The 25,861-nt window shown below is 38.8% G+C and overlaps 1 protein-coding gene across 15 annotated transcripts in view; it reads left to right on the top strand.

Annotated features, from left to right (window-relative positions):
• Nucleotides 1-25,861, top strand: part of AIG1 (androgen induced 1) — a 200,822-nt gene that overhangs the window by 21,396 nt on the left and 153,565 nt on the right. For 13 of the 15 annotated variants that reach the window (XR_008557239.1, XM_054722152.1, XM_028141113.2 and 10 more), the window contains exon 2: nucleotides 19,151-19,306. The exons of the other annotated variants lie outside the window; for them this stretch is intronic. Coding sequence is in view for 12 of the 13 variants with exons in the window: in XM_054722152.1 (XP_054578127.1) it covers nucleotides 19,151-19,306 (156 nt within the window). In the remaining variant the exon portion in view is untranslated. The remainder of the gene's footprint in view (nucleotides 1-19,150; nucleotides 19,307-25,861) is intronic. 15 annotated transcript variants of the gene reach the window in all.

The raw sequence follows: 25,861 nt of genomic DNA, 5'->3' as shown, positions 1-25,861 counted from the left end.
ACCTAAACACTGTAGTTTGACAGTCTGTTGGATGCTTCTTTGCCTCTATTTTTGTTCAACAGGAGTTCAATGGGGGGGGAGGGGAGAAAGGAGACATATGTAATACTATTTGTAATACCTTAAACCAGGGGTCCTCAAACTTTTTAAACAGGGGGCCAGTTCACTGTCCCTCAGACCATTGGAGGGCCAGACTATAGTTTAAAAAAAACTATGAACAAATTCCTATGCGCACTGCACATATCTTATTTTTAAGTAAAAAAACAAAACGGCAAAAACACCCGCATGTGGCCCGCGGGCCGTAGTTTGAGGACGCCTGCCTTAAACAATAAAAAAAAAGAAAATTATATGGATATATGAGTGAACTGAGATATTTTTTGAACTATAAGTGAAAATTGCCGGGAACCAATTCCAGCATGTTATAATTACAAGAGTTTCACCAAAAGATTGGTGAAGCTTGGGCGGCTCAACAAGGGTGAGCCACATATGTAGTTTACCTATTGGAAACGGCTAACAGCACTTCCCCCAAACCTGAATAGGATTATTTGCTGCCAGATAGCTCAGGGCATTTTATTGCCTCCTGTTGGCCAAACAACTGAACAGCTATAGGCTATTCCCCAAACTGACAATGCTTCTGTACCCTTTGATACCTTACCCTTTGAAGTGTATATCTCCACCTTGCCTTAAGGACAAATTGTGTTATAATAAAAGCACTGAGGTCCTAGACAAGGAAAGAGTCTTTAGCTCCTTCAGCTGAAGATCCTCTGACCCCCAATGCCTTTCAAAATTATCTTTCGTCTTTGGACTCTTTAATCATCTACGTGCAGCCCCTTTCTCCAGAATGCTGAACACTTTGTAAGGCTGGGAAAAGAACCCCAGCAGAAAATGTAGTTCTTTTACTGGCAGGCTTTTCCTCCAAAATGTAAGCAACACAAATAAGCCAACTGGCCATATGTGGAAACCTCATCATCTATTTCCTTTATTTTAGCCATTGTACCAAGTGGGTGAAAGGCAGTGGAAGGAGCCTTTACTGGAGACCATAAAGAGGATGAGATGACTTAGTCTTAGGACAAGGGAAGCGGGGAGGGATTCTGGGTCAGGGTGGAGGGATATCTTCTGTAATAATTCTTGGAACCCCCAAGTTAGAAGTTTCATACAGTTTTGGGATCAGTGAAAATATTCTTTTAGTATCATAAACATGGAAACAGAGTTAATTCAATATATTTTGTGTGTTTCTGTTCCTATGTTGTTGTTGTTTGTGTTTTTTTTTTTGTTTGTGTGTGTGTGTGTGTGTATGTGTGTGTGTGTTTGGTTGTGTTTCTACTAGAAGAGGGAAATGAACAACAAACACTTCCATTAAATTCCTGGTGCAGTTAAATATATGATGGACAGCATGGTTTTACATACAACTTCCCTTTGAAAACTAATTTCCTTGAATTACTGGTCTTTTAACTGGAGTTATCTGTTTTACTTAAACATTAATGTTTAGACTTGTCAAAATTGCTGCACAGATGCTTTTATGCTGAATTACATCTCTTAATTTACAGTTAAGGAAAAAGTGTTTTCCATGTCCAGGTAAGGTCATATCTTATATGGTCGGAAGTCTGCATCTGTTTTTCTCTACTGTGCTACTGCATGATTCCTGTAACTGAGAGTGCGAACTATGGGCAGGCTCTAGGTTCAAATCTGCTGTAACAACATTCCAGACTTACTCTACTAAATATGATAAGATAAAGATTTTATTTAAGGTTTTTCTACTTGCTATGTAGCATTTAAGAAAAATCTACTTAATTTAAGACAGTGTCTTGAGAAACCGAAAACCGAGCGAAAAGAGTAGGAAAGAAAACATCTTCTGACCACAATGGTCAAATGTTTGTGGTATCTATTGGATAGTGTAACAAGCAAAATAGAATGCCTTGCTTTTTCTTTTCCCTAACCTACCAACCTCTGTTTCTAGGAAAAAAACAAAAACAAAAACAGAGAAGGGCAGTTTGCAGCTCAGAGAATTTTCTTAACAACTTTGGCTGGGTGGGGCCCAGAATCTGTCTCTATTGTATAAAATTACACTTTTAACTATATGGGAGGATATTAGCATATGCCTTCGCCAGGTTCAACCAGACACATGTATGTGGCATACAGGTAGATATTTAGCTTTCTAAGATATTTAATGTCAGAAATGTCTTTTAAACCCTGGACTATAGGTGTATTCATGTGTAATACCATGATTCCATACACTTGACTTCATCTTACTATGTCCCATTTATTTATAAAATTATTTAGTCACTCATTAATTCATTTTATTTCATTCATATCTAAGCAGAAGAGACATACTGAGAAATGCACAAATCATATATAAGTAGCTCAAAAAAGTTTTACAAAGGGAACATATCTGGGTAACCACCACCCAAATCAAGATTCACATAGCAGCATCCCAGTAGTCACCCTGTGGTCCTTTCATGTCATTAACCCTTCCAAGATAACCACTATTATGGCTTCTGTTACTATAGATTAATGCTGCCCATTTTTGAATTCTATAGAAATGGAATCATGCAACTTGTACTGTTTGTTTCTCCAGCCTCTTTGCTCAGTGCTGTGCTGTGAGGTTTATCCATGCAGTTGCTTATAGCAGTACCTTGTTCTTTTCCATTGCTATGTAGAATTCCATATTGTGCATTTTAGAATTTATTTTCTATCTTATTGCTGATGCATTTGGGGGTTATTTACAGTTTGAAGCTAATGAAAATAATGCATCTCTGAACATGTTTGTATATATATTTGGTGCACATGTATGTGCATGTCTGCCTAGAAGTAGAATTGCTGGGTTATAGGGTAAACATATATGTTCAGCTTAATAGATACTGCCCAAAAGCTTTCCAGAGTGGCTTAAAACGTTACATTCCTGCCAGCAGTGTGTGCATACTTGTTAGTCAGTATCTTCACCAAAGCTTTATAGTGCCAATTTTTATTTAACTATTCTGAGGTATAAAATTACAAATGTGGTTTTAATAGGTATTTCCCTGATCATTAATGATGTTAAAATTTTTTATTTGCTTATTAGCCATTGGAGCAGCCTCTTTTATAAAGCGCCTATTAAAGTCCTTTGCCATTTTTAAAACTTGGGTGGTCTCTCTTTAACTCTCTGATTTGTGGGAGGCTTTTAAAAGATTCCAAGTCCTTTTTCAGAATATATATATTCTGAAAGAAAATATATTTGTAATATATATATATATTTTTAATTATTATATATATATATTACAAATATATTTTATTTCTTTATGGCTGGTCTTCACTATTTATGGTATCTTTTGATCAACTGAAATTCTTACTTTCAGGGAAGCTCAATATATTTGTGTATATATATATATATATATACACAAATATATTTTATTTATTTATGGCTGGTCGTCACTATTTATGGTATCTTTTGACCAACTGAAATTCTTACTTTCAGGGAAGCTCAATTTATTAATCTGTTGTTTCATTACTTACTGTACATGCTATCTTTTGCTCTTTTAAGAAATATTTTCCTAATCCCAGATTATGAAGATATTCTCCTATGCTACATTCTGGAAGTTTTGTAATTTTACCTTTCACATTTATGATCCATTTGGTGGTGATTTTTGTGTGTGGTATGAAGTGTGAATCAAAGATTTTTTTCTCCTTAGTCCAAAGAAGGGCTGTGGCAACTTTGCTATACATCAGGTGACTGTGTATGTGTGAGTCAGTGTTTAGACTCTGATCTGCTCCACTGGCCTATTAATCTTTGCACCCGTGTCACACTTTTTTTAAAAAAAAAAAGTATGTTTTTATTGATTCCAGAAAGAGGAAGAAGGAGAGGGAGAGATAGAAACATTGATCAGCTGTTTCTTGCACGCCCCTACTGGGGATCAAGCTGGCAACCTGGGCATATGCCTCCACCAGGAATCCACCCAATGACCTCTTGGTGCAAGGGACGACACGCAACCAACTGAGCCGCACAGGCTGGGTGATTTTGCACTCTTTTAATTACTACAACTGTAAATTACAATTGAATATCTGGTAGTATAAGTCCTTCAACTTTATTCTTCAAGATTGTTTTTACTCCTCTTGGCCTTTTGCATTCCCATTTAATTTTAGAATAGGCTTGCCAAATTTTAACCCCCCCCCCCCAAAGTTAGGTTATTAATTGAGATAACATTGACTCTATAATCATTTTAGAGAGAGCTTTTGCAATATTGTACCTTTCAGGAACATAGTGTATTTCTCCATTCCTTTAGGGCTCTAATCTTATTTCAGTAAAGTTTTGTGGCTTTATTTGTGCTGTCTTACACATCTTTCATTAGCTTGATTCCTAAGTATGTGCCTTCTTTTTAGTAGAGAGCTGTTCTACTTTGTACAGAAGCAAAATCTTCCTTTAACACCCTTAAACAACATATTACAGAGAAACGAGAAACTCTTTTAAAACTAAAGAGGGGAAGTGCCCTTGCACCTTGAGGAGGAGGTGTGGGTTTTTTTCTGTTGGTTGGAGTGAGATGCAGTATGTCTTGTCCAGATGGAATCTTTGAAATATTCTTAAAAGCAGCAGATGTGTGTGGGAAGAATGACAGAGTATACTAAGCAGCAGACTAACTTACTGTCTTGGGTAATTTCATAGTTGAATGAAGAAAGCAATGTGTATTTTAAGTATCTGAAGCATAGTCATTGATGGGAAACAAATGACCATTCTAAGCAAATAAATTATATCCTGGACTTACCTTCACCAATCACCAGAGATTAAAAATTTTTAAATAAATGATCACAATATTATCAAGGTGACTGAGTAAGGGACAGATACATTTGTTGGATTTATCATCAAGTGTATTTCTCATTAAATTAAATAAATCTTCAAAATTCAATAAATCGTGCATGAGTCAGTGAGAGCATACTGTTTCACAATTCAAGTCTCTGAGAAATCCCTCTAATTACTACTTTGTTTTTCTTCTCTTTCCCAGTTATGCTTTGGGAAAGAAGATTTCTTACTCACTGACTTGAGGGTCTCAGCTGTAATTCATTTCTCACATTGGCTCCTGACTCATAAAGTCCATTGAAACTACTCTTATCATGAAGACACAAGGACCTCCTCGTTGTCAGACCCAGTGAAAGCACTTCTCTGACTTCAACATTTGAGGTTATTGAAATATTTCTTCTCCATGGAACTGTTCTTCCATGGCTGCCTTGACAGTTACTGTCCTCTCTTGGGCTTTCTCCTAGCTTTCCGCCACTCTTGCTCAGCCCAGTTTTCAGCTCTCTTTATGCCATAAATGTTGGCATCGCACTGGACCAGCTTCAGACCCCTTGTTTTCTTATTGTAAACTTTCATTCTGGTGGAACTTGTTCACTCCCCTGGGTTCATTGACAAATCAGTATTCTGATGTCTGGGAGGTTTTCTACCCTACAAACGCATATGTCCAACTACCTGTTGGACTTCTTCATTTAAGTGTCCCAGAGGCACCTTGAATTTAATATTTCAAAAAGGGAAACTTTTAAACATCTGCATCTTGGTCGATGACACCCTTTCCAGGAGTCCTGAAGCATGGAAGTGACGATTGACTCTCCTTTCTCCTTTCTCCTTTCATACTCAGTAATGGCTAGTCTTCCTCCTTCACATCCTTGATCTGGCTCCAGGCTTGGTCCTCTTCTCTACGTCCACTGCCTTTATTTTTCTGTTCCCACATAGTCTCACACTTGGCCTCCTTAAACCGCCTCCTCACTGGCCCCTCGGCCTTCAATATTGTCATGTTCTAATCCATTATCTGTTCTCAGGATGATCTTTCCAAATGTGCTACTCCGCTGTTTAAAATTCTATAATGGTTCTATTTTTTTTCCTTTTAGTATTTTTTCTTTTACTTTAAACTCTTTATCCTGGTTTTCTAGACCTAGTCATACTCAAGCGCTTCTCTGCTTCTTCAACCTCATCTCTTGACAATATGTCTTTTCTACCTGTTGTGACTGGTCTCCCAAACTACTTACAGTTCCTCCTTCACTCTGCCTTCCCTTCAGAAGTGCTGCTGCTTTCACACAGAACAGGTACACTGCCCTCCTTATCCTTCTTCTTTCTTCTAGGGACTGCCTCCTACCTATTCTCCAGAACTCAACTCAGATAGGACCCACTCTAGGAGAGACCTTTTCCCATCCTTTCCCACCAGTCTAGATTATTTTGTATGGTAAATGTTGTTTATTTTGATCACCCTAAATCAGAACTTCTTAAAGGCAAGGAGTCTCAGTCAGTGTCTGCTTTTATGAATGGGCACTGCGCTAGGCTCTGGGGACACAAAGATGAATAAGTCATCATCTTTGCCCTCAGGGCTCTCACAGTGTAGAAGGTGATACAGAAACATCAACAGATAATTACTGTGCAATTTGTTAAGTACCACATTACGGGTATTTACAAAACATGAAAGAAGGAGCACCTGGTTCTGGGTCTGAGAGTTTTGTTTAAGTGTACACAAGGGATCTCCAGAGAAATGGCATGTGGGGAGATAATCCTCTGAGTAAAAATCATCTCCAGGAAAACTCCTGGCAACGTGTAGCCAGTTTCACCAGTTGCTGTCCAAAGATTATTCCCTCAGATCTCCAGTTGCAGAGAACTGTATGGAAGCTAAAATATTTATAAATCATACCTGAACATGCAAATAAACATCATGTTGCTTGGTTGGAGAGAGAGATGCATTGAGCTGTTTTTGGGTTGGAGAGATAAGTATGCATTAAGCTTAGCTGAGACTTGAAAGAATCAGCAACTTATTTGTGTGCCTAGGAGTTCTCTGACAAAAACTCTAACCCTGCTTAAGACAAACTGTACCCTGACTTTGTGTAATGTTTGCCTTTATGAAGAAGAACCTAAAACCTTGAAAGGTTCATGATATCTTTTTCAGATATAGTGTTAGATCCCAGAAAACAGTCCAGCAAAGCAGAATCTTCTTATTTTGGTCCCCCCCCTAGCTACATCCCAGAAGAGGACACTTTGTGGTTGCAAGCCATTCCATAGCTATTCCACTAGACTGAAGGGTCAGGGCCAGAGTCTTACGTAGTTTGAGATAAACTGACTCTGTAGCAGTCAGATAAGGCGGCCGAATTCATATAGCCAAGGTAATCTATAGGATTGTCCATAGTAGGGACTCATCCTAGTGCCTATAGATTCAAGGGACCATGACTGAAACTGAGCTTCAAGGTATTTGGAAAGTCCCTAAAATTCCATGTAAAATCAAGTGTATGTGCATATATAGAGAAAGGCCATAGTTTTCATCATATCCTTAAGGTTCTTATAACTCAAAGAATCACTGTTCTATACACTTGGGTTTATGTGCATCATAACTATTCATTTGATCATCATTTATTGAGGATCTTGGGACTAGGCATTTTGCTCAGTGCTCATTTACTGTTGTGATGTGTGTGGCAGTGATGCATGGAATGGTTCAGATTCAAGTCAACATTAACTCAGAGCCAGGGTTCCAGGCGCTTCCATCTACAGTATCTTATTTAATGCTCACAGTAAATTGTGTGGAAAATATTCTTAAGACCATTTGACAGAAAAGGAAACTAAAGTTCAGAGTATAAAAAGCACTTTCCTCAGGACAACTGAGCACTCAAGCAGATAAATCGAACCCAAGAATATAAAGATAATGGGAACCTTATGCTCTTCCTCATGTAGCTAATCGTCTTTGAGGGCAGACAGGCGGAAGCAAATACCTAAATGCAGTGACATAAATGCAAGCATAGAGGAAGATAAGATATAAAATCCTGGCAACAAGATACATATGGAAAAGTCAGCTGTACTTTGTCAAGGAGAGAGTATAGCTGGGTCTGAGGATGAATAATAGTGGACTACATGAAAACATGTGCCAGGTTGAGGTGAAAGCACTTGCAAAACACAGACACATGAACTAGTCTTCTGCTTGTGAAAAAAATGATAGTCTTTTGGAACGGTGAATAAATGAGTATCAGAGCATAGAAAGAGATATGTTGGAGAACCAGGTTCTACTCTATATGATTCTACACTTACTGACATATCTATAATTTCCTCCCAAAAATTAATCTAGGCTACAGGTAGCCACAATTTAAAATACATTTTTGGCTATTTTTCCTCAAAGCTGTTTCAGAAGGTATGTCCCTCACACTGTGAATGATACTAGACAGTCCAAAATCAATAAATTTCTAAATATTTTAAATAGAAACTTCTAAGGACAGTGGCCATGCCTTTCTACATGGCTTTATTAACGTGTATAGTATGCTCTTAAAATGTACAAGTTAGTTTATTACTAGTATATATAGATTGTGCATGAGTATGTGGGATTATCTGATTCTGTAACATTTAATCAGTGAAGACCTGATTTGGTCTTAATTCAGGTCAAGGTCCTTTTTTTATTCAGGTTTCAGATTTATCTAACTCTTTAATGATTATGTTTAGCACTTAAACCATCTTCTGCTGAAGTAAAATGTTACCAATTTAATGGGATGAAAAAAACACTTCACAATGTTAGAAAATCTCCACAACAGATTTGTGCTATAAAAGATACATCTTTTTAAAATAATTGTTCATCACTATTGTTGTGCTTAAATCTAGATATCATGTACTTAGCAAGTATAGATTCCGATAAGTTAGAAGTCAAACCCTTCTACGCACAGTCACATCTGCAGCACAGCATACAATCATTTACTAGCCTGCATTTCTGCATTAGTCGTTTCCTAAGTGCTTTGTACATGTTAGTCAATCAATAAATATTTGTTAAGTCAATGGCGTGTTTAATACAGTGTTCAGAAAAGTGCGTGCTAATATGAATAGTTTAAAAAAATCTTGAAGCCTATACAAGTGTTGAGTAGCTCATAGCTTCAGTGAAGCACAGCGAGAACCATTCAAAGGGGACTTTGCTGTGGTTATTTGCAGATTAGAATGGCATCTCTGGGAAGGTCCTGCCGTACTCTGAGTGGGCTGTTGCTGGAACATGGTGTGATTGCACCCATGGTGTGATGCCCTCTTTAGATGACTCTTCTTGCTACTTATCTATTGAAAGCGATTATGCGATAATTGTAACGAATTTTGTGGACAAGCTTCCCTTTCCAAAGCTGCTTATCCCAGTGCATTATTTCTGACTGAAAAGTTTGTTTTTCTTTCTTTCTATCTGAATGGATTGCTTGCCCGTGGTAACTTATGGCTTACTTCATCAATTTTCAGTAATGAGATAGAGCAGTATGAGGTAAATGTCTGTGTACATGGGCAAGGATTCTAAATCACATTCTGAAAACCACGGGCTTGATGCTGTGAGTGCATCTCCTCAAAAATGCTTGTGGTGAACATTCCTTGAAAATGCTTGGGCTTAAAGCACATCATTTAAATGACAGAGTTAGAAAAATAGCGTTACAGTCATTACAGTGAGAGAGCCAAATTGGCTTATTCAGGCTCACGCTCTCCAAGGGCAGTAGAGAAAAATTCACCAGGCAATGCATCTGATGGGTATAATCTCAGTGGATGAGGGAGGCAGTGAGAGCCTCTGGTACTTTTAAATGCATTGATTTCTCTACGGAGTAGCATTCAAACATGTAACTGATCACAGCTTCTTAGTAATGGACAGACTCCATACAGTAACTGAGATGGATCCCTGTAGCTGAAGAACTGCTAGGAATGTTCAGATGTCTCAGGCAAGGAAGGCGCTGGAAACAAATGCAAAGGAATCCTACAGGAATTCATTCATCTGATTTCTTTCTTTTTTTTCTCTTCTTTTTTAGTCTTTATTGTTGAAAGTATTGCAGATGTCCCCTGTTTTCCCCCATTGACCTTTTCTAGCTGCCTCCACACCCTGCCCCAGGCCTTTATCACCCTATTGTCTGTGTCCTTGGGTTATGCATATATGCATACAAGTTCTTTTGTTGATCTCTGCCCATCCATCCATCCTCCCCCACCTTCCCTATGAGATTTGTCAGTCTGTTCCATGCTTCTATGTCTCTGGATCTATTTTGTTCATCAGTTTATTTTGTTCATTAGATTTCACATATGAGTGAGATCATTGATACGTTCATCTAATTTCATACTGAGTCACTGTCCCACAGTGCCTAAATACTTTTGGCATTCACTCTTGATTTTGGTAATAAGGAGAAGGAATTATGCACCATTAAAAAGTAAGATATGTGTGGAATGAATGGGGAATCTCTTGAAGATTGTGTTTAGTAGTACTGCTATTTTATTGCTTTTGGATCCTTTTCACATATTATTTAACTCCTTCAGTCAAATTCATTCTTCATTGAACACAGATACAGCTGTAGATTGGTTTCTGGCAAGAACTGCATTGGAAGTTTTATGAACTGAAAGCAAAATGTTTTTGGTACAGTGCCACATGCTAAGTGACGATAGCTGAGATATATAGGAAGGCCTCAAGCTCACACCATTTATCCAAATGTGTTATCCAACCTTCTGCATAGGAGAAATCACACACACACACACACACACACACACACACACACACACACACCACACAAATACCATGTATGTTATATATGTGTGTCATATTTAAAGCTATATATCTTATTCCATCTATCTATCTATCTATCTATCTATCTATCTATCTATCCATCCATCCATCCACCACCATCCATCCATCCATCTATCTTGTATACTATTCTTTCCTGGATTACATATACATTTATTAAAGGTTACATAGTACTTTGTTCTCTCATTATAAAAGAGTTTAGGCAGACTTTTATTTCTTCATGATCATCTCCCCTTAAATTAATCCCTTTATCCTCACATAGAGAACTCCTCTAGGACTTCCATTATGATACCTATAAATCTCCCTGCCTTCTTCCCATATGTTCTCCCCACAATTTTCCTTCATTCCATGGTCTTCATCACTGTTGTTTTGTTATTGCCCCTCAGAGTGCCATCTTATTGTTTATTCTGTCTACCATGTCTAACAGTAACTTTAAAATAAGCAAAATCTTCAAAAGAAACATTATGGTACTCTTTATGTTCATTTCATGAAAATGCAATATAAGCAAAATGTGTTATGCCATAGTATAAATCATTGGAAATCTTGCTTCCCAAGGGCAAGACAGGGGTAGTCTTGTCTTTAAAAATTCATATAAATAATGATTCAAATTATTACTTAATGTGTTATTTTTCCACTTTGGTGCATTTTTGGTTCTTGCCTGAGTTTGGCCAATTAGGCAGAAATGTAAAAATTACAAACTAATTAATGATGACATTACCTGATATATAGACTATAGATTTGGTACAATTACATATAATTGAGGATACTGAAGATAATCTAATAAAATGAAAATAAAAGCCCTATTTTGGATAAACCATAATATATATATATTTGGGGATAAATGATAGAAGTCTATTGAATTTTCCCTAAAGTATAAACAGAATTGTAATTGTTTAGTGCATTCAGAGAAAAAAGGAAAACATATTTTTGGTGTTTTTGTGTTTTTTTTTAGGATTTCTATTTATTTCTTTTCTTTTATTATTGTCATTTTTTAAATTCTCACCTGAGGATATTTTTCCATTGATTTTTAGAGAGATGGAAGAGAGAGGGAAAGACAGATAGAAATATCGATGTGAAAGAAGCACAAGGATGGTTGTCTCCTGCATGAGCCCAGACCAGGGCTAGGAAGGAGTCCGCAACCAAGGTGTGTGCCCATGACCAGAATCGAACTTGGGACCCTGCGGTTCCCAGCTGATGCTCTATCCATTGAGCCAAACAGGCTAGGGCGGAAAAAATATATATTACTTTAATGAAAACCACTCATGTGTAAAAAAGAAAAGGATACGAATGGGATTTGGGTACATCTCCATATTTGTGGAAATTAATCCTAAACTTAACATGACTCAGTAAAAAATCTGAGTTCCTGACAGGGAGAGTTATGGGGGTAAAGATGCAGAAGGAATTAAACTGTAGAAAATATTCAAGAAGAACAAATGCTAGAGTGACTCCAAAATATCCTAGGATATTTTTTGCATTCTGATAAATCCCTATTTATATTTCTTGGAGAGAAATGGTACAATTGACCACTTCATTTCTACATGTAACACAAAATAATAAAAGCCACCAACCTGCTAAGAACTCAAAGCCAGATGGTGTATATGTGCGTCATGCTGAGTTGATGGTGTAGAAATGCCAGCTCTGTAGAATGGCTGGAGCTGAATAATGCTTCCAGGTAATCCTACTTAAGATTCACTTGTGCATCTCTGTGTAAACTTCACATTTAAAAAAATATATTTATTTAAATCTTTATTGTTGAGATTATTACAGATGTCCCTCTCCCCCCCACCCCAATTGCTTCCCTCTACCCAGTTCCTGCACCACCCCAGGCCTTCACTACCCTATTGTCTATGTCTATAGGTAATGCATATATGCATATAAGATCTTTATATGTTTAATCTCTTCCCACCCCCTACCCCCTTCTCTCTGAGAATCTTCAGTCTGTTCCATTCCCATGCCTCTGATTCTATTTTATTCACCAATTTATTCTGTTCTTTATATTTCTTATTCATTTATTTTGATTTTTAGATTCAATTATTGATAGGTATGTATTTGTTGCCATTTTGTTGTTCATATTTTTGATCATTTTCTTTTTCTTCTTCTTCCTCTTCTTAAAGAATACCCTTCAACATTTCATAAAATACTGGTTTGGTGGTGATGAATTCCTTTAGCTTTTTCTTGTCTGTGAAGCTCTTTATCTGACCTTCAATTCTAAATGATAGCTTTGCTAGGTAGAGTAATCTTGGTTGTAGGTCCTTGCTATTCATCACTTTGAATATTTCTTGCCACTCCCTTATGGACTGCATAGTTTCTGTTAAGAAATCAGCTGACAGTCTTATGGGCATTCCCTTGTAAGTAACTAACTGCTTTTCTCTTGCTGCTTTTAAGATTCTCTCTTTGTCTTTAGCCCTTGACATTTTAATTATTATGTGTCTTGGTGTGGGCCTCTTTGGGTTCCTCTTGTTTGGAACTCTCTATGCTTCCTGGATTTGTAAGTCTATTTCTTTCACCCAGTAGGGGAAGTTTTCTGTCATTATTTCTTCAAATAGGTTTTTAATATCTTCCTCTCTCTCTTCTTCTGGCAATATCTTGCTCTCTCTCTTCTTCTGGCACCTCCCATAATGTGAATGTTGATATGCTTGAAGTTGTTCCAGAGGCTCCTTACACTAACTTCATATTTTTGGATTCTTATTTCTTTTTGCTACTCTGGTGGGTGTTTTTTGTTTCCTCATATTTCAAATCATTGATTTGCTTCTCAGAATCCTCTACTATACTGTTGAATCCTTGTATATTATTCTTTATTTCAGTCAGTGTATGCTTAATTTCTGACTGGTCCTTTTCCTTTTTTTTTTTCTTTTTTTTTTGGCATTCTCACTAAGATCCTTGAAAGTCTCACTAAGTCCCTTGGAGGTTTATAGAAGATTCTTGAGTAACCTTATAACTGTGGTTTTGAACTCTATTTCCAGTAGTTTGCTTTCTTCCATTTCTTTCATTTGTGACATGTTTCTTTGCCTCTGCATTTTGGCTGCTTTCCTGCATTTGTTTCTATGTATTGGGTAGAGCTGCTATGTCTCCTTGAGTTGTTAGAGAGGCCTTGTGTAGTAGGTGTCCTACAGGGCTCAGTGGTTCAGCATCCCCAGTCACCTGAGCTGGGGACTCTAGGTGCACCCCTTTGTGGGCTGTGAGCACAGTCTTGTTGTAGTTGAGACTTGATTGCTGTTGGTGTCACTGGGAGGAATTAACCTCCTGGCAATTTGCTGTGAGGACCAGTTATGACTACAGTGGGAGAGCTGCTATGCAGGAGACACCCCTATGGAGCAGGACTTGTTTCAGTGGGGCTTTGGTGCTCACTGAGTCTTGCCCTTGAGTGTGTAGCTTATGGATGCATAGAGTTGTAATCTGGTATGGTTTGACACTAACCACTGGGTACACTGGCTCTTGGGTATCCAGGGAAGTGTAAAGTCAGCCCAGCAGGAGCTACAGAGAGATACACAGATTCCTCCTTTTTGTATTGGGTTTAGAAGTGCCCAGATGAGGTCCAGTTATGAAGCAAGGCAGGCTGGTGTTGCTCCCAGGTCTTGGGCCTTTTATTGATAGGTTTGGGGGTCCCTGACCCAGATGCAGCTTGTTTGAGATTTTCAAGGACAGGCCATTCATATGCAAAAGCTGCTGCTGGCAGCTTGGGTGGGGTTGTAAACTGGATGAGATGGAGTCTTAGGGAATCACCAGGGTGAAGCAAACAGAAATGGCTGCCAGTCAGCCCTGTGATGGGGAGGTCCCAGCACAGGAACAATGATCCCTGTGAGTACCTCCATCTGGGAGAAAGATGTCCCCCAAGTTCCTGCGCTGATGCCAGTCAAATGTATCCCCCAGAGCCTCACCCTGGTGCTGGAGCTCAGAAGAAGCAGGACCTTGTAAGTTCACTTTGTGGTGCTGGCCTTTTAAGAGGAACAGCTGGGTCTCCAGCAGCCTCTGTGTCACTGAGCCCCAATCCGCACTGGTTTTTACAGCCCATGGTTATGAGGACTCATTTTCCCAGCTCTGGGAGCCTGGGCTGGGGGTCCGGTGTGGGGCTGAGGCCCTTTGCTCCTCAGGGTGGCCTCCGCAGAGACGATCTCCCTACTGATTAAAAAAGCGGCACATGTGGGTGCCAGACCAGCACATTCTGCGCCTCCACACCTCCTACCAGTCTCAGTGTGCTTTCTTCTTTACTTCTCTAGTTGTAGGACTTTCACTCAGCCAGCTTTCTGGTAGTTCTGGATGATGTTTGTTCTGTATTTTAGATGTAATTTTGATGTGGTCATGGGAGGCAGCAAGTACAGCTGTTTACCTATGCCACCATTTTGGTTCCCTCCAAACTTTACATTTTTAACAGTTATTTTAATGAATTTTAAATTGCAATGGATGACATGACACCTATAAGCAATAGAAAAACACCAAAAAAGATGTGTCAAATTTGATTTATTAGCTGTCAGCTCAAATTAAATTCTAATAAAGTAGCAGAAATCTGAAGTGGTTTAACAGTATTGGCTAACTTATTCTTAAGTCTGCTAATTGCAATATTTCTGTCATTTATCTGTTTTTATTGAATGGATTTTCTCCTGGTTAAGGGTTTCCCATTTCCTGGCATGTCTAATATTGTTTTATTGTATGTTGGATATTGTATTGTTGAATATTGTTGAATGTCTAGATTGTGTTATAATTCTTTAAAGAATGTAAGATTTTGTGTTTGTGGGCATTTATGTTACTTGTAGCTCAGCTTGATCTTTTTGAGGCTTGCTTTTAAGTATTGTTGGAGTGGATCTAGAGGAACCTTTATTGCTTAACTTACAGCTTGTGGTAGGAAGAATTCTAAAATGACCCTCAGTGACATTCACCTTTGTATAATCCCCTCCCACTTGGTTTTAGAAAATCTTGTGAATACAATCACTCCTGTCATTATATTACTTTATTTGGCAAAAAGAGAAGTCCAAGGTGTGCCTGACTTCATCAGGTATACCTTTAAAAAAAAAAGAGAGAGATTTATCTGGCTGATTGCAGAGATAAAGTCCAATATATGAGAAGATTAATTATTTAGTTAGTTCAAATGTCTAGTTGTTTATGGTGGGAAGGCAAATCTAATACTAGTTACTTGATCATGGAATTTTAAAATTCATTTACTTTAATTTGCTGCTCACTAGATTCTTATATTAATAGCCAGTTGTAAAGTAGGAGAAACTTAAGCCAGTCAGAGAAAGACAGGTATCACATGATCTCACTCATATGTGGAATCTAATCAACAAAATAAACTAATGAACAAAATAAATCCAGAGGCATAGAAGCATGGAACAGACTGAGGAATCTCAGAGGGAAGGCAAGGTGTGGGAGGTGGGAGAGGGAGAGATTAACCAAAGAATTTATATGCATATACACATAACCCAAGGACATGGACAATAGTGAGGTGAAGGCCTGGGGGAGGGGTGAAAGGGTGGAAGGAGTCAATGGGGGGAAATAGGGGACATCTGTAGTACTTCCAACAATAAAGATAATTTTTTTTAAAAAGTAGGGGAAACTGAGTTGGAAGGAAAGGAATTGAAAAACACTACCCAACTATACCCGAAAAGTATAAAAAACCACTCTCTTTTCCTTTTTATTTTTAAGTTATGTGGAAATATTTTAATGAATTATATGGAAAATAATATAATAAACTTCTATATACCCTATAATCATCTTAAATAAAATATGATCAATACAGTTGAGGCCCTTGTGTCCTTTTGCCAATTTTATCCTCTTTGTCGACATACCTGAATTCAGTGTCATTGATTCCCATGCATTACTGCATATTTTACTTCATATCATGTATCCTTAAAATTATCTTTGCATTTTTTGAAATATATTTTAATTTCAAAAGATAGCTTTTTTCTAGTTTTCTTTTTTTATATTTTGTTGTAAGAATAAAAAATTGGTAAAAGCTTAGAATTCCATTGTATGAATATAGCACAATTTATTTATCAATTATTAAGAGATATTTAAATTGTTTCATCTTTTTTGAAGCAATGAATGTTGAAACTGACTTTCATATAGGTATGACTAGTACACAAATATGAGAGTTTCTGTAGGGAATACCTTTCATAGAGAAATCAGTAGGTAATAGGGTATGTACATCTTTAAACTACTAGATATTGACAATTGTTCTTCAAAGTGATTATCCTAATTTGCATTCCCACCATAAGGCTTCTGGTTGTTGCACATCCTTATAATCCTTGGTACTGTCAGAATTAAACTGTGAATAATTATGTAGGTGAGAAATACAATCCCATTGTGCTCTAAATTTGCATTTCCCTGGTTATTGATTGGGCAGTACACCTTTTAATATGTTCACTGGCCAGATTAGCATGTATATTATTATTCCTGAGTATGGCCACTTCAATTTCTCAAACCCTATTTGGGTTGACATAAAGATCTAACATCTAAAGTCATAAGATATGCTATGGAAAATGTTCCCAAGTATAAAATTATTCCCTGAGTCATTTAAGTCATTTCTGCTCATCACAACATGATTCTTGCCAATCATCCAGTTGTGCCATGCTCATTTGTGGGAGTTTTAGCTTCTCCTACTCTGGTTTCTCTGGTTCTAGAAAGAAAACAATAAACCTTAAGTCATTGAAGCTGAAAGAGAAGGTAAGTTATTAGGAAGAATCTAACATTGCTCTGACAAACTTGGCTAATAATAACAGGATTTGGTGAGCTCCAATGAGTCCAAGGTATCCTATCTAATAAAAGAGTAATATGCAAATTGACCATCACTCCAACACACAAGATGGCTGCCGCCATGTGGTCAAAGATGGCTGTCCCCATGTGGACACAAGATGGCCACCACAAGATGGGCAGCAGGGGAGGGCAGTTGGGAGGGATCAGGCCTGCAAGGGAGGGCAGTTGGGGGCGATCAAGCCAGCAGGGGAGGGCAGTTGGAAGGGACCAGGCCTGCAAGGGAGGGCAGTTGGGGGCGAACAAGCCTGCAGGGGAGGGCAGTTAGGGTTGACCAGGCCGGCAGAGGAGGGAAGTTGGGGGCAACCGGGTCTGCAGGGAAGGGCAGTTGGGGGGGTACCAGGCCTGCAGAGGAGGGCAGTTAGGGGTGACCAGGCCTGCAGGGGAGGGCAGTTAAGGGCAATCAGGCTGGCAGGGGAGCAGTTAGGCATCAATCAGGCTGGCAGGGGAGTGGTTAGGGGGTGATCAGGCTGGCAGGCAGAGGCGGTTAGGGGCAATCAGGAGGGCAGGCAGAAGAGCAGTTGGGAGCCAGCAGTCCTGGATTGTGAGAGGGATCCCAGATTGGAGAGGGTGCAGGTTGGGCTGAGGGACACCCCCCACCCCCGTACACGAATTTCGTGCACCGGGCCTCTAGTTATATATAAACGTACTGAAGGACTTTTGTTATTTAACACAGCCTGATGGTGAAGTTTCCATTATAGGGAATTTTCAAAGTGGCATCTATACAACTTTGAACAGAGTGAATAACAATGTGAGTGTTGCAGTGCTGTGCTAAGGGGTAGAGCCAGGTAATTTTGAGGGCCCTTCTTCCTTTTGTTCTGTGCCTCAGTGGGGAGCCCATCCACAGAGCTGTCACAGGTTCTTCCACAGCCAACATGGAAATTTACCCCCAAAATTATGTTTTCTAAACAGGTAATTAATAAAATTGTACCTTTTACAAATAAATACATCATCAGAAAATTATTTCTCATAGAAGAAACCAGAATAATACTCCTGAATCTTTTGTTGGTGTTAAATGGGCATGATGTTGAGCCCAGGGAATATATTTTCTGCCCTTTTCATAATTTGAATTATCATTGCCAAGCTGTGTTACAGTATGTTGCCTGCCTCCACTCGTAGCTCTGGATCATTAATGCATTTGCACCCACTTTAAGAATTTCACAAATAATTATTGGGCTATAGCATTTCAGTGTTCTCTCTCTGTGACAGTACAAGTAAAACTGGTAATTCAGGTTGTAATTGATTTGGGAAAGTACAGTTGGTTACTTTATTTGGGGACAATGATGTGAGTATCTACATAAGTTTACAGTGCTTGTAAAGATGTTAGTTCATAAAAACTGAAAACCTGAGAAGGAAGTCATTTACTTCAAGTTTGACAACAAAAATTTGCTCTACACCAGTCTTGATTGGTGCATTCAGTTGATTTCTCTATGACTCATAGACTAGATGCTTTCTACCACTCCATGTGATAAAAAAATTCTAAGTCTAACAGATTAAAGCATAGGAAGGTTTCTTCACAGTCAGACTGAATTATCTCATTTATTATTCAGAATACCCTGATCCTTTTCTTTGCATGTCTTAGATGTTTGTTAAACCTCACTAGTCAATATAACTAGACCACAGATGTTAAATTAATGGACATGTCATTTTGATAATTGATATTGCTTTCTGTTGAACTGTGTGTGCATGCATGTTTTGCATTTGTCCTTAGGTGAGCAAAAATGGAAGTAATGGTTGTAAGATGAATTTTCTCAGCTTTCTTTCTCTTTTGTTATGTGTATGGCCAGCTTTTTAAATGTGCTTCTGATCCTCTCTTGTCATGTGTTGTTTTGCAAACATGTAGCTTATTTGCTGTTGTACAGCCTGGGTCTCTGTAGAGCTAATGGACTAACAGCAGCTATTGTCTCCTCCAGGTTATACAGGCTGTCTTTTTTGGCATCTGTGTGCTGACTGATCTTTCCAGTCTTCTGACTAGAGGAAGTGGGAACCAAGAACAAGAGAGGCAACTCAGGAAGCTCATCTCTCTTCGGGACTGGATACTAGCTGTGTTGGCCTTTCCTGTTGGGGTTGTGAGTATTATGTAGAATCCATTTAATCACAAAAGCAAATTGGGTCTTATTTCAGACTTCTAAGAAAAAAGGGGGTTCATTATAGGAGACTGAAATATTAGTTTGTTATAACTGCCATCACAAAGCACCACAGATTGGGTGGCTTAAACAACAGAATTCATTTTCTCCTGGTTCTGGAGGCTAGAAGTCTGAGATCAAAGTGTTGGCAAGGTTGATTTCTTCTGATGCCTCTCTCCTTGGCTTTTAAGTGGCCTACTTCTCTGTACATTTTCACAGGTACTTCCCTCTGTTTCTCTATGTCCTACTCTCCTCTTCTTATACAGACACATATTGGATTAAGGTCCCCCACTGACCTCATTTAATCATTTTTTCTATTTTTTTTTATTGTTTAAAGTATTACAAATAGTAGTACATATGTATCCTTTTTCCCCCATTGACCTCCCCCCGGCCTCCCCCACCCCTGGCACAAGGCACATGCCCTCTCCCCTCCTCCCCCAGTGTCTGTCTGATCCCCAAAGCTAAGCAGGGTCGGGCCTGGTTAGTACTTGGATGGGAGACCTCTTTAATCTTAATTTCCTCTTTAAAGGCCCTACCTCTAAATACAGTCTGAGGTACTGTGAGGTCAGGACTTCAGCATATGAATTTCTTTTTTTGGGGGGAACACACTTCCACAGTTTCTTAAGCTGCCCACACTTCAAGTGTGTGGTCCTTGGGTCTGTGATCATTCTAGTATTTTTGAACATGAGAAAGATGAAATCATCATTAACTCATACTTCTTCAGTTATCCAGCTGTGCCATTAGCTAATATCTCCTAAATAAATGTTGCTTAATGTTTGGGTCTGCTCTGAACATGTTTGGGTCTGTCGGAAACATAAACCAAGTTTCTTTAAAGGGCCAGGGACCCAAAAGATTCTATAGATGTTTTTTACCCATGTATAGCCAGGAGAAGAATGAGAGGACTCATAAACCTCAACTCATGAGTCAAGTAAAAGTCTATTACCTAATTTATATTCAGATCTTTCATTTGCCAGCTGATTTGTGGGAATAGCAGACACCCATGTGACCCATGTGATCATGTGACCCATGTGACCCGGGCTAGCACACGTACCACATCCAGGATTCAGTGTAATCAGACTCAGAAGGTTGTTATTAAATCCTTCCAATGGCTCTTCTGCACATTTTTCAGATCTACACAAATAGCTGGTGGAAGCCTCTACATGCTGCTCTAAGACCCATTAGTAAGCGCCCAGACTGTCACTGACTTGCTTTTTGATGTACTGAGTTGTATGTTCTTGTATAAAATATCCCGTAGCCCTTGACAACAACACAAGGAGTGTATTATAATCTGGTCACAGTCTTTCTCTCATTCCCTCATCCTTATCCCCTACAAACCTAAGTAGGTGCTTAGATTGGTGCCATCAAGCAAATCTCTCAACTTCTGTTACTTAGCAGAGTTCAGTGTTTTATGTATTATTTAATATTTCCTTCTTTGGACTTGCCTTATAAAATTCCAATGCTTCATATCAAAATACTTGCCTGAGAGAAAATTGCCATTGGCATAAGGTTTAAAAACATATACTTCCTGCATGGAAGAATTATCTAGAAAACTTAAATCTGTGTACTTTTTTTGTTTCTTTTTATCCCTTACTCCCTTGGTATTTCTAAAGACATGCCATTGCCTCTGGAATTCTTCCTTGGCTAGAAGGAATACAATAAAAACACAATACAAAAGTAAATAGAAATACAATATTAACATGTTTTCTGTTAGCAAATGCCTCTCCTTCTGTTATATAATGTCAAATCATGTCTCTAGGGCTTCAACTGTTGAGTCTTGCCACTCTCCTTAAAGGCTCATTACATATGCTCTTTAGACATTTTGACATTACATTGGCCAGAAACTTTCAGCACCTGTTTGACACTGGAGATATTCTTCAGCTTTCAGTGTCCTTTTTGAATTTGGTCCATGTAAGCTTCATGGTTGGTACAAAGAATGGGGGACTTTCTATTTGCTTGCTTCTTTGATTACATCTGATATTATCCTCCATGTTTCACCATTTTTATTGTTGTCTTTTGTGTCTTGAAAGAGGAAAGAGAAGCAATAATAACCTTTGATTTCCTCCTTCCTTTTTTAACCAGAAGTCATAACATCACATTTTCATTACATCTGAATTCACCTTCCCTAGCTGATGAGCTTCATAGAAAAATTCACAGACTAAGTAATCAGAGAGGTGCAGCTTCACTCATTTCTTTAACTGTTACTTTTTTCTTGCCCGCTGACATTTACATTTTCATAATCTTCCCTTCTATTATGAGACACTTCCCATTTTATAGTCACTAGCCTTAAGTTCCTGTTATATTTATTTCTCCCCTCCCTTTTCCCTCTTCATCTCTCTCTTCCCCCTAATATTAAGAAGAATTCTGGCCAGTAGTCTCCAGAAATCTCCTTATGTTTTCCACTGTTTCTCTCCTACTCTTTCACTTGATTTTTTGTACCTTCTTATCCAATTTCTACCGGATTTCTCACTCTAATATACACAAATTCATTTGGAGGCTAAAACTGGCCAATGGCTTCTTCCTCCATCCCATTAATTTTATTGCAAATTTGTATTTACAGAGGATATGAATTTGGCTTTTTATATACTTTTAACCTGTTAAATAACAAAAATTTAACCTAGTGATGTTAAGGATCAGATTGGGTTTATTCAGTGATTCATGAATTGGACAGCATCCCATCTAGCAAATAAAAGAAGCCCACAGAGCTATGGACAAGGAAAGGTTTTTTTAAAGGCGGAAAGGGGGTGGAAAAAGGAAATTATTAGGAAAGAATGTGTTTTTTCAGGCAAGATTGCTCTCCGAAGGGGAACAGAGGGGACTATGGGCTGGATTATCTCACTAATGCTGACCTATCCATGCCATGTCACCTGGTTAAAAGTTATGTTCCTGGCAAGCAGAAACTGCAGCTAGCATAAGTATTAAATCTTGGTTTGCTGACATGGGGCCTAGCACAAATAATGCCATTTTGCATCTGTTGTCTCTTTTTTAACACACCCAAAATATTTTCTTCATCAAAACATATAATTGTATAATTGTTTTGCCTTCCTTTCCTAAAGACTATTTCCCAGCTCTCTTCCCTTGTCTTTGCTGTGACCGTAGTCCCCTGCCCCTTCTGTCTTTCCCCCCGGGGCCCTCACCTGCTCAGTGGGTCCTGGAAGCCCACTGTAGTTTTATCCTTATCGCTTAATCTTTCCCCCCTTGTTGAAATGTCACCCCTTCCCGGAGCAATGCCATGAGGGATCACTTGAAGAGGTGTCATCTTCAACCCTCCTGTGGCTCCTGGCCTGGATGAGGTGCCAACCTGAAGGGTTTCTTCCCTGAGAACGATGGGAATAGCACTAACGCCCAGGACCTTCAGGACATGCAGTTATTTGTGTAGGAATCTGTAGTGAAAGGATGTTTATCACATGAGCAAATATCAATGATTAATTATAACACTGGCAGTTAGACACATTTTACCACATTGGGTTGACACAGTCAAAATCCTAAAGGGCAAAACACCCGAACATTGTCCCCAAGAGCCTTGGGCATCTAGCTTCCGACGGAGGAAGGTGCCGAGAACCCGCCTGTGGTCCCTGCAGGCCTCTGGGCTCTGACTGCAGATGCCTGCCAGCCTCTCCGTGTGCCTTCCCTGCCGCTTTCTGCTGGCGTCCCCTGCGCAACGCCTTTTGTTTTTCAGCCAGAAGTTGCGGGGAAAGCAATGTTATTTTTGCTTCCTGGTGCCGTGCAAAAGGGCAGCCGGCATAAGTAGAGGGCATAGTGGCAGCTGAATTTAGCACCTCTGCTCACATTTTCCTGAAGAGACCTCTCAACCCCAAACTCCCCCTGGCGCTTCCATTATCTGTCTCTCCCCTCAGCTGCAACTATGGCAGCAAGAAAGACACGGGTAGGTTATCTAGGATTTGTATTTTCTACATTAATGCTTCCTCCAATAACGAGGTTAATTGAGAGTTGACAGTAATTGCTTTATGCGGGCACAAAGCACTCGATATGATTGTGTGACCCATGGACCTAATGCATCTACTGCCTGGCCCCTCTCTAGCTCAAGGATGTATAAAAATAATGAAACGTTCCAATCAAAGATGATTGGAGGAAAGTTTGTTTCAGCATGACCTTGAGGAAATCAGGCAGGGTGGCTTAGTGAAGGTTGCCTGTGTCATCCTGCTCTGAGTAGATTCCCATAAATGCTAAGCCGGCCTGGTTAGTAACGCTAATGGCCGGAAACCACCACCGCTCCCAAAGCCTCGCCACTCACTTCTCGGGCATAACCCCTGGGAGGCTCTTCTTACCACGTGCAGTTTATTTCTGAACCCTGTCACCCTTTTAAAGGAGCATTACAAACAATTCTATGACATTATGTGGTCTGGAAGCACTGAAGCTTATTAGGAGCAATCAAACTAAGAATGTCTTTTGTCTCCTGTGAGTTTGTTGACTTCTGCTGGCAGATACTCTTCTAGTTAAGAGAATAGGCTAAGGTTTCAACCAAAAAAAAAAAAAAAATGATGAAGAAAGAGAGGAAGAGCAGCAAAAAAAAAAAAAGTATGATGAATATAAAATTGCCTCTCTTAAAAATCCTACATGTGTCTCCAATTGCTATCCAAAGAAGCCCTTTCAATATCAAAGAACAGTTGTATGTTTTCCATTAATTCAAATCTATGAATTCCATTCAATTGCAGCTGCTCAGTTTGCGTAATACGCGTAATCCAATCTCATCACCTCCCCAGTACACCTTTGTCCCTAGTGCTACTTGGTTGCTCTAGACCAGATGCTGGCCACTGCTAAACTAACCTTGACCCTCTCATGGTGAAGATGGGAGGATGTCCCTCCCTTAATAAAGAGGAAGGGGGTCCAGGATGGTCCTGGAAGTTTGGATATGTTCTAACCTGCGAGAGCAACTAATGCATAAGGAACAAACCAGCATGTACCAGGATGAACTTTTTAGAAAGCTGATCTTCCTAAACCATTTCTGGTGTTATAATTACATTCTTCTAAAGACTTATAATTACCTTCTTCTAAAGAGTATTTTATATGTACCAATCTATTCTACAATCCTTTAAAACTTATTTTTATTCTTGTGATGGAAACTATATGTATGGTACCACTTCCTTAGGAAACATGAAAAATGGAATTTGAAACCTCAAATGAAAACTCAAAGAAAATGTATCTAGGAATTATCTTTTTAAAAATGTTTCTTGAAAATCTTTATTTATTGACACTCTAGCTAATTCTAAGCCATCCTTAAGAAAAATTTTGTGATGCATATACATTTAAATCTTTATACCCTTACAATTTTTTAATTCAAATTTATTTATTTATTTTTTATTTAGTGTCTAAAGTTTTACATATGTCTCCTTTTTCCCCAATTGACCTCCCCCCACCCCACCCCAGCCATTCCCACCCCAGGCAAGCCCCCACCGACTCAGTGTCTGTGTCCATTGGTTATGCTAATATGCATGCATACAAGTCCTTTGGTTGCTCTCTAAACCCACCCCCCCTGCCATTTGTCTCTGAATCTATTCTTGTTCATCAAATTATTTTGATCATTATATTCCACATTTGAGTGAGATCATGTGATATTTATCTTTCTCCGATTGGCTTATTTCGCTTAGCAAAATGCTCTCCAGTTCCATCCATGCTGTTGCAAATGGTAAAAGTTCCTTCTTTTTTATAGCAGTTTAGTATTCTATTGTGTAGATGTACCACAGTTTTCTAATCCACTCATCTGCTGATGGGCACTTAGGCTGTTTACAAATCTTAGCTATTGTAAATTGTGCTGCTATGAACATAGGGGTGCATATATCCTTTCAGATTGGTATTTCTGATTTCTTGGGATATAGTCCTAGAAGTGGGATCACTGGGTCAAATGGGAGTTTCATTTTTAACTTTTTGAGGAAACTCCATACTGTCTTCCACAGTGGCTGCACCAGTCTGCATTCCCACCAGCAGTGCACAAGGGAGGGTTCCTTTTTCTCCACATCCTCGTCAGCACTTGTCGTTTGTTGATGATAGCCATTCTGACAGGTGTTAGATGGTGTCTCATTGTTATTTTGATTTGCATCTCTCAGATGATTAGTGACTTTGAGCATGTTTTCATATGTCTCTTGGCCTTCGGTATGTCCTCTTTCAGAAAGTGTCTATTTAGGTCCTTTGCCCATTTTTTGATTGGATTGTTTATCTTCCTTTTGTTAAGTTCTATGAGTTCTCTATAAATTTGGGGAATTAAACCCTTATCTGAAATATCATTGACAAATATGTTCTCCCATGCAGTGGGCTTTCTTGTTGTTTTGTTGATGGTCTCTTTTGCTTGCAGAAACTTTTTATTTTGATGTAGTCCCATTTGTTTTTCTCCTCCTTAGTCTCCATTTCCCTAGGAGCTGTGTTGATAAATATATTGCTATGACATATGTCTGTTATCTTGCTGCCTATGGAGTCTTGTAGGATTTTTATGGTTTCCTCTCTTACATTTATGTCCTTTAGCCATTTTGTTTGTTTTTGTGTATG

The sequence above is a fragment of the Eptesicus fuscus genome, chromosome 10, assembly GCF_027574615.1.
Source record: "Eptesicus fuscus isolate TK198812 chromosome 10, DD_ASM_mEF_20220401, whole genome shotgun sequence".
In the NCBI taxonomy this organism is placed as follows: Eukaryota; Metazoa; Chordata; class Mammalia; order Chiroptera; family Vespertilionidae; genus Eptesicus; species Eptesicus fuscus.
Note: the sequence above shows the minus strand (reverse complement) of the source record. Positions and strands in the feature narration are given on the sequence as shown.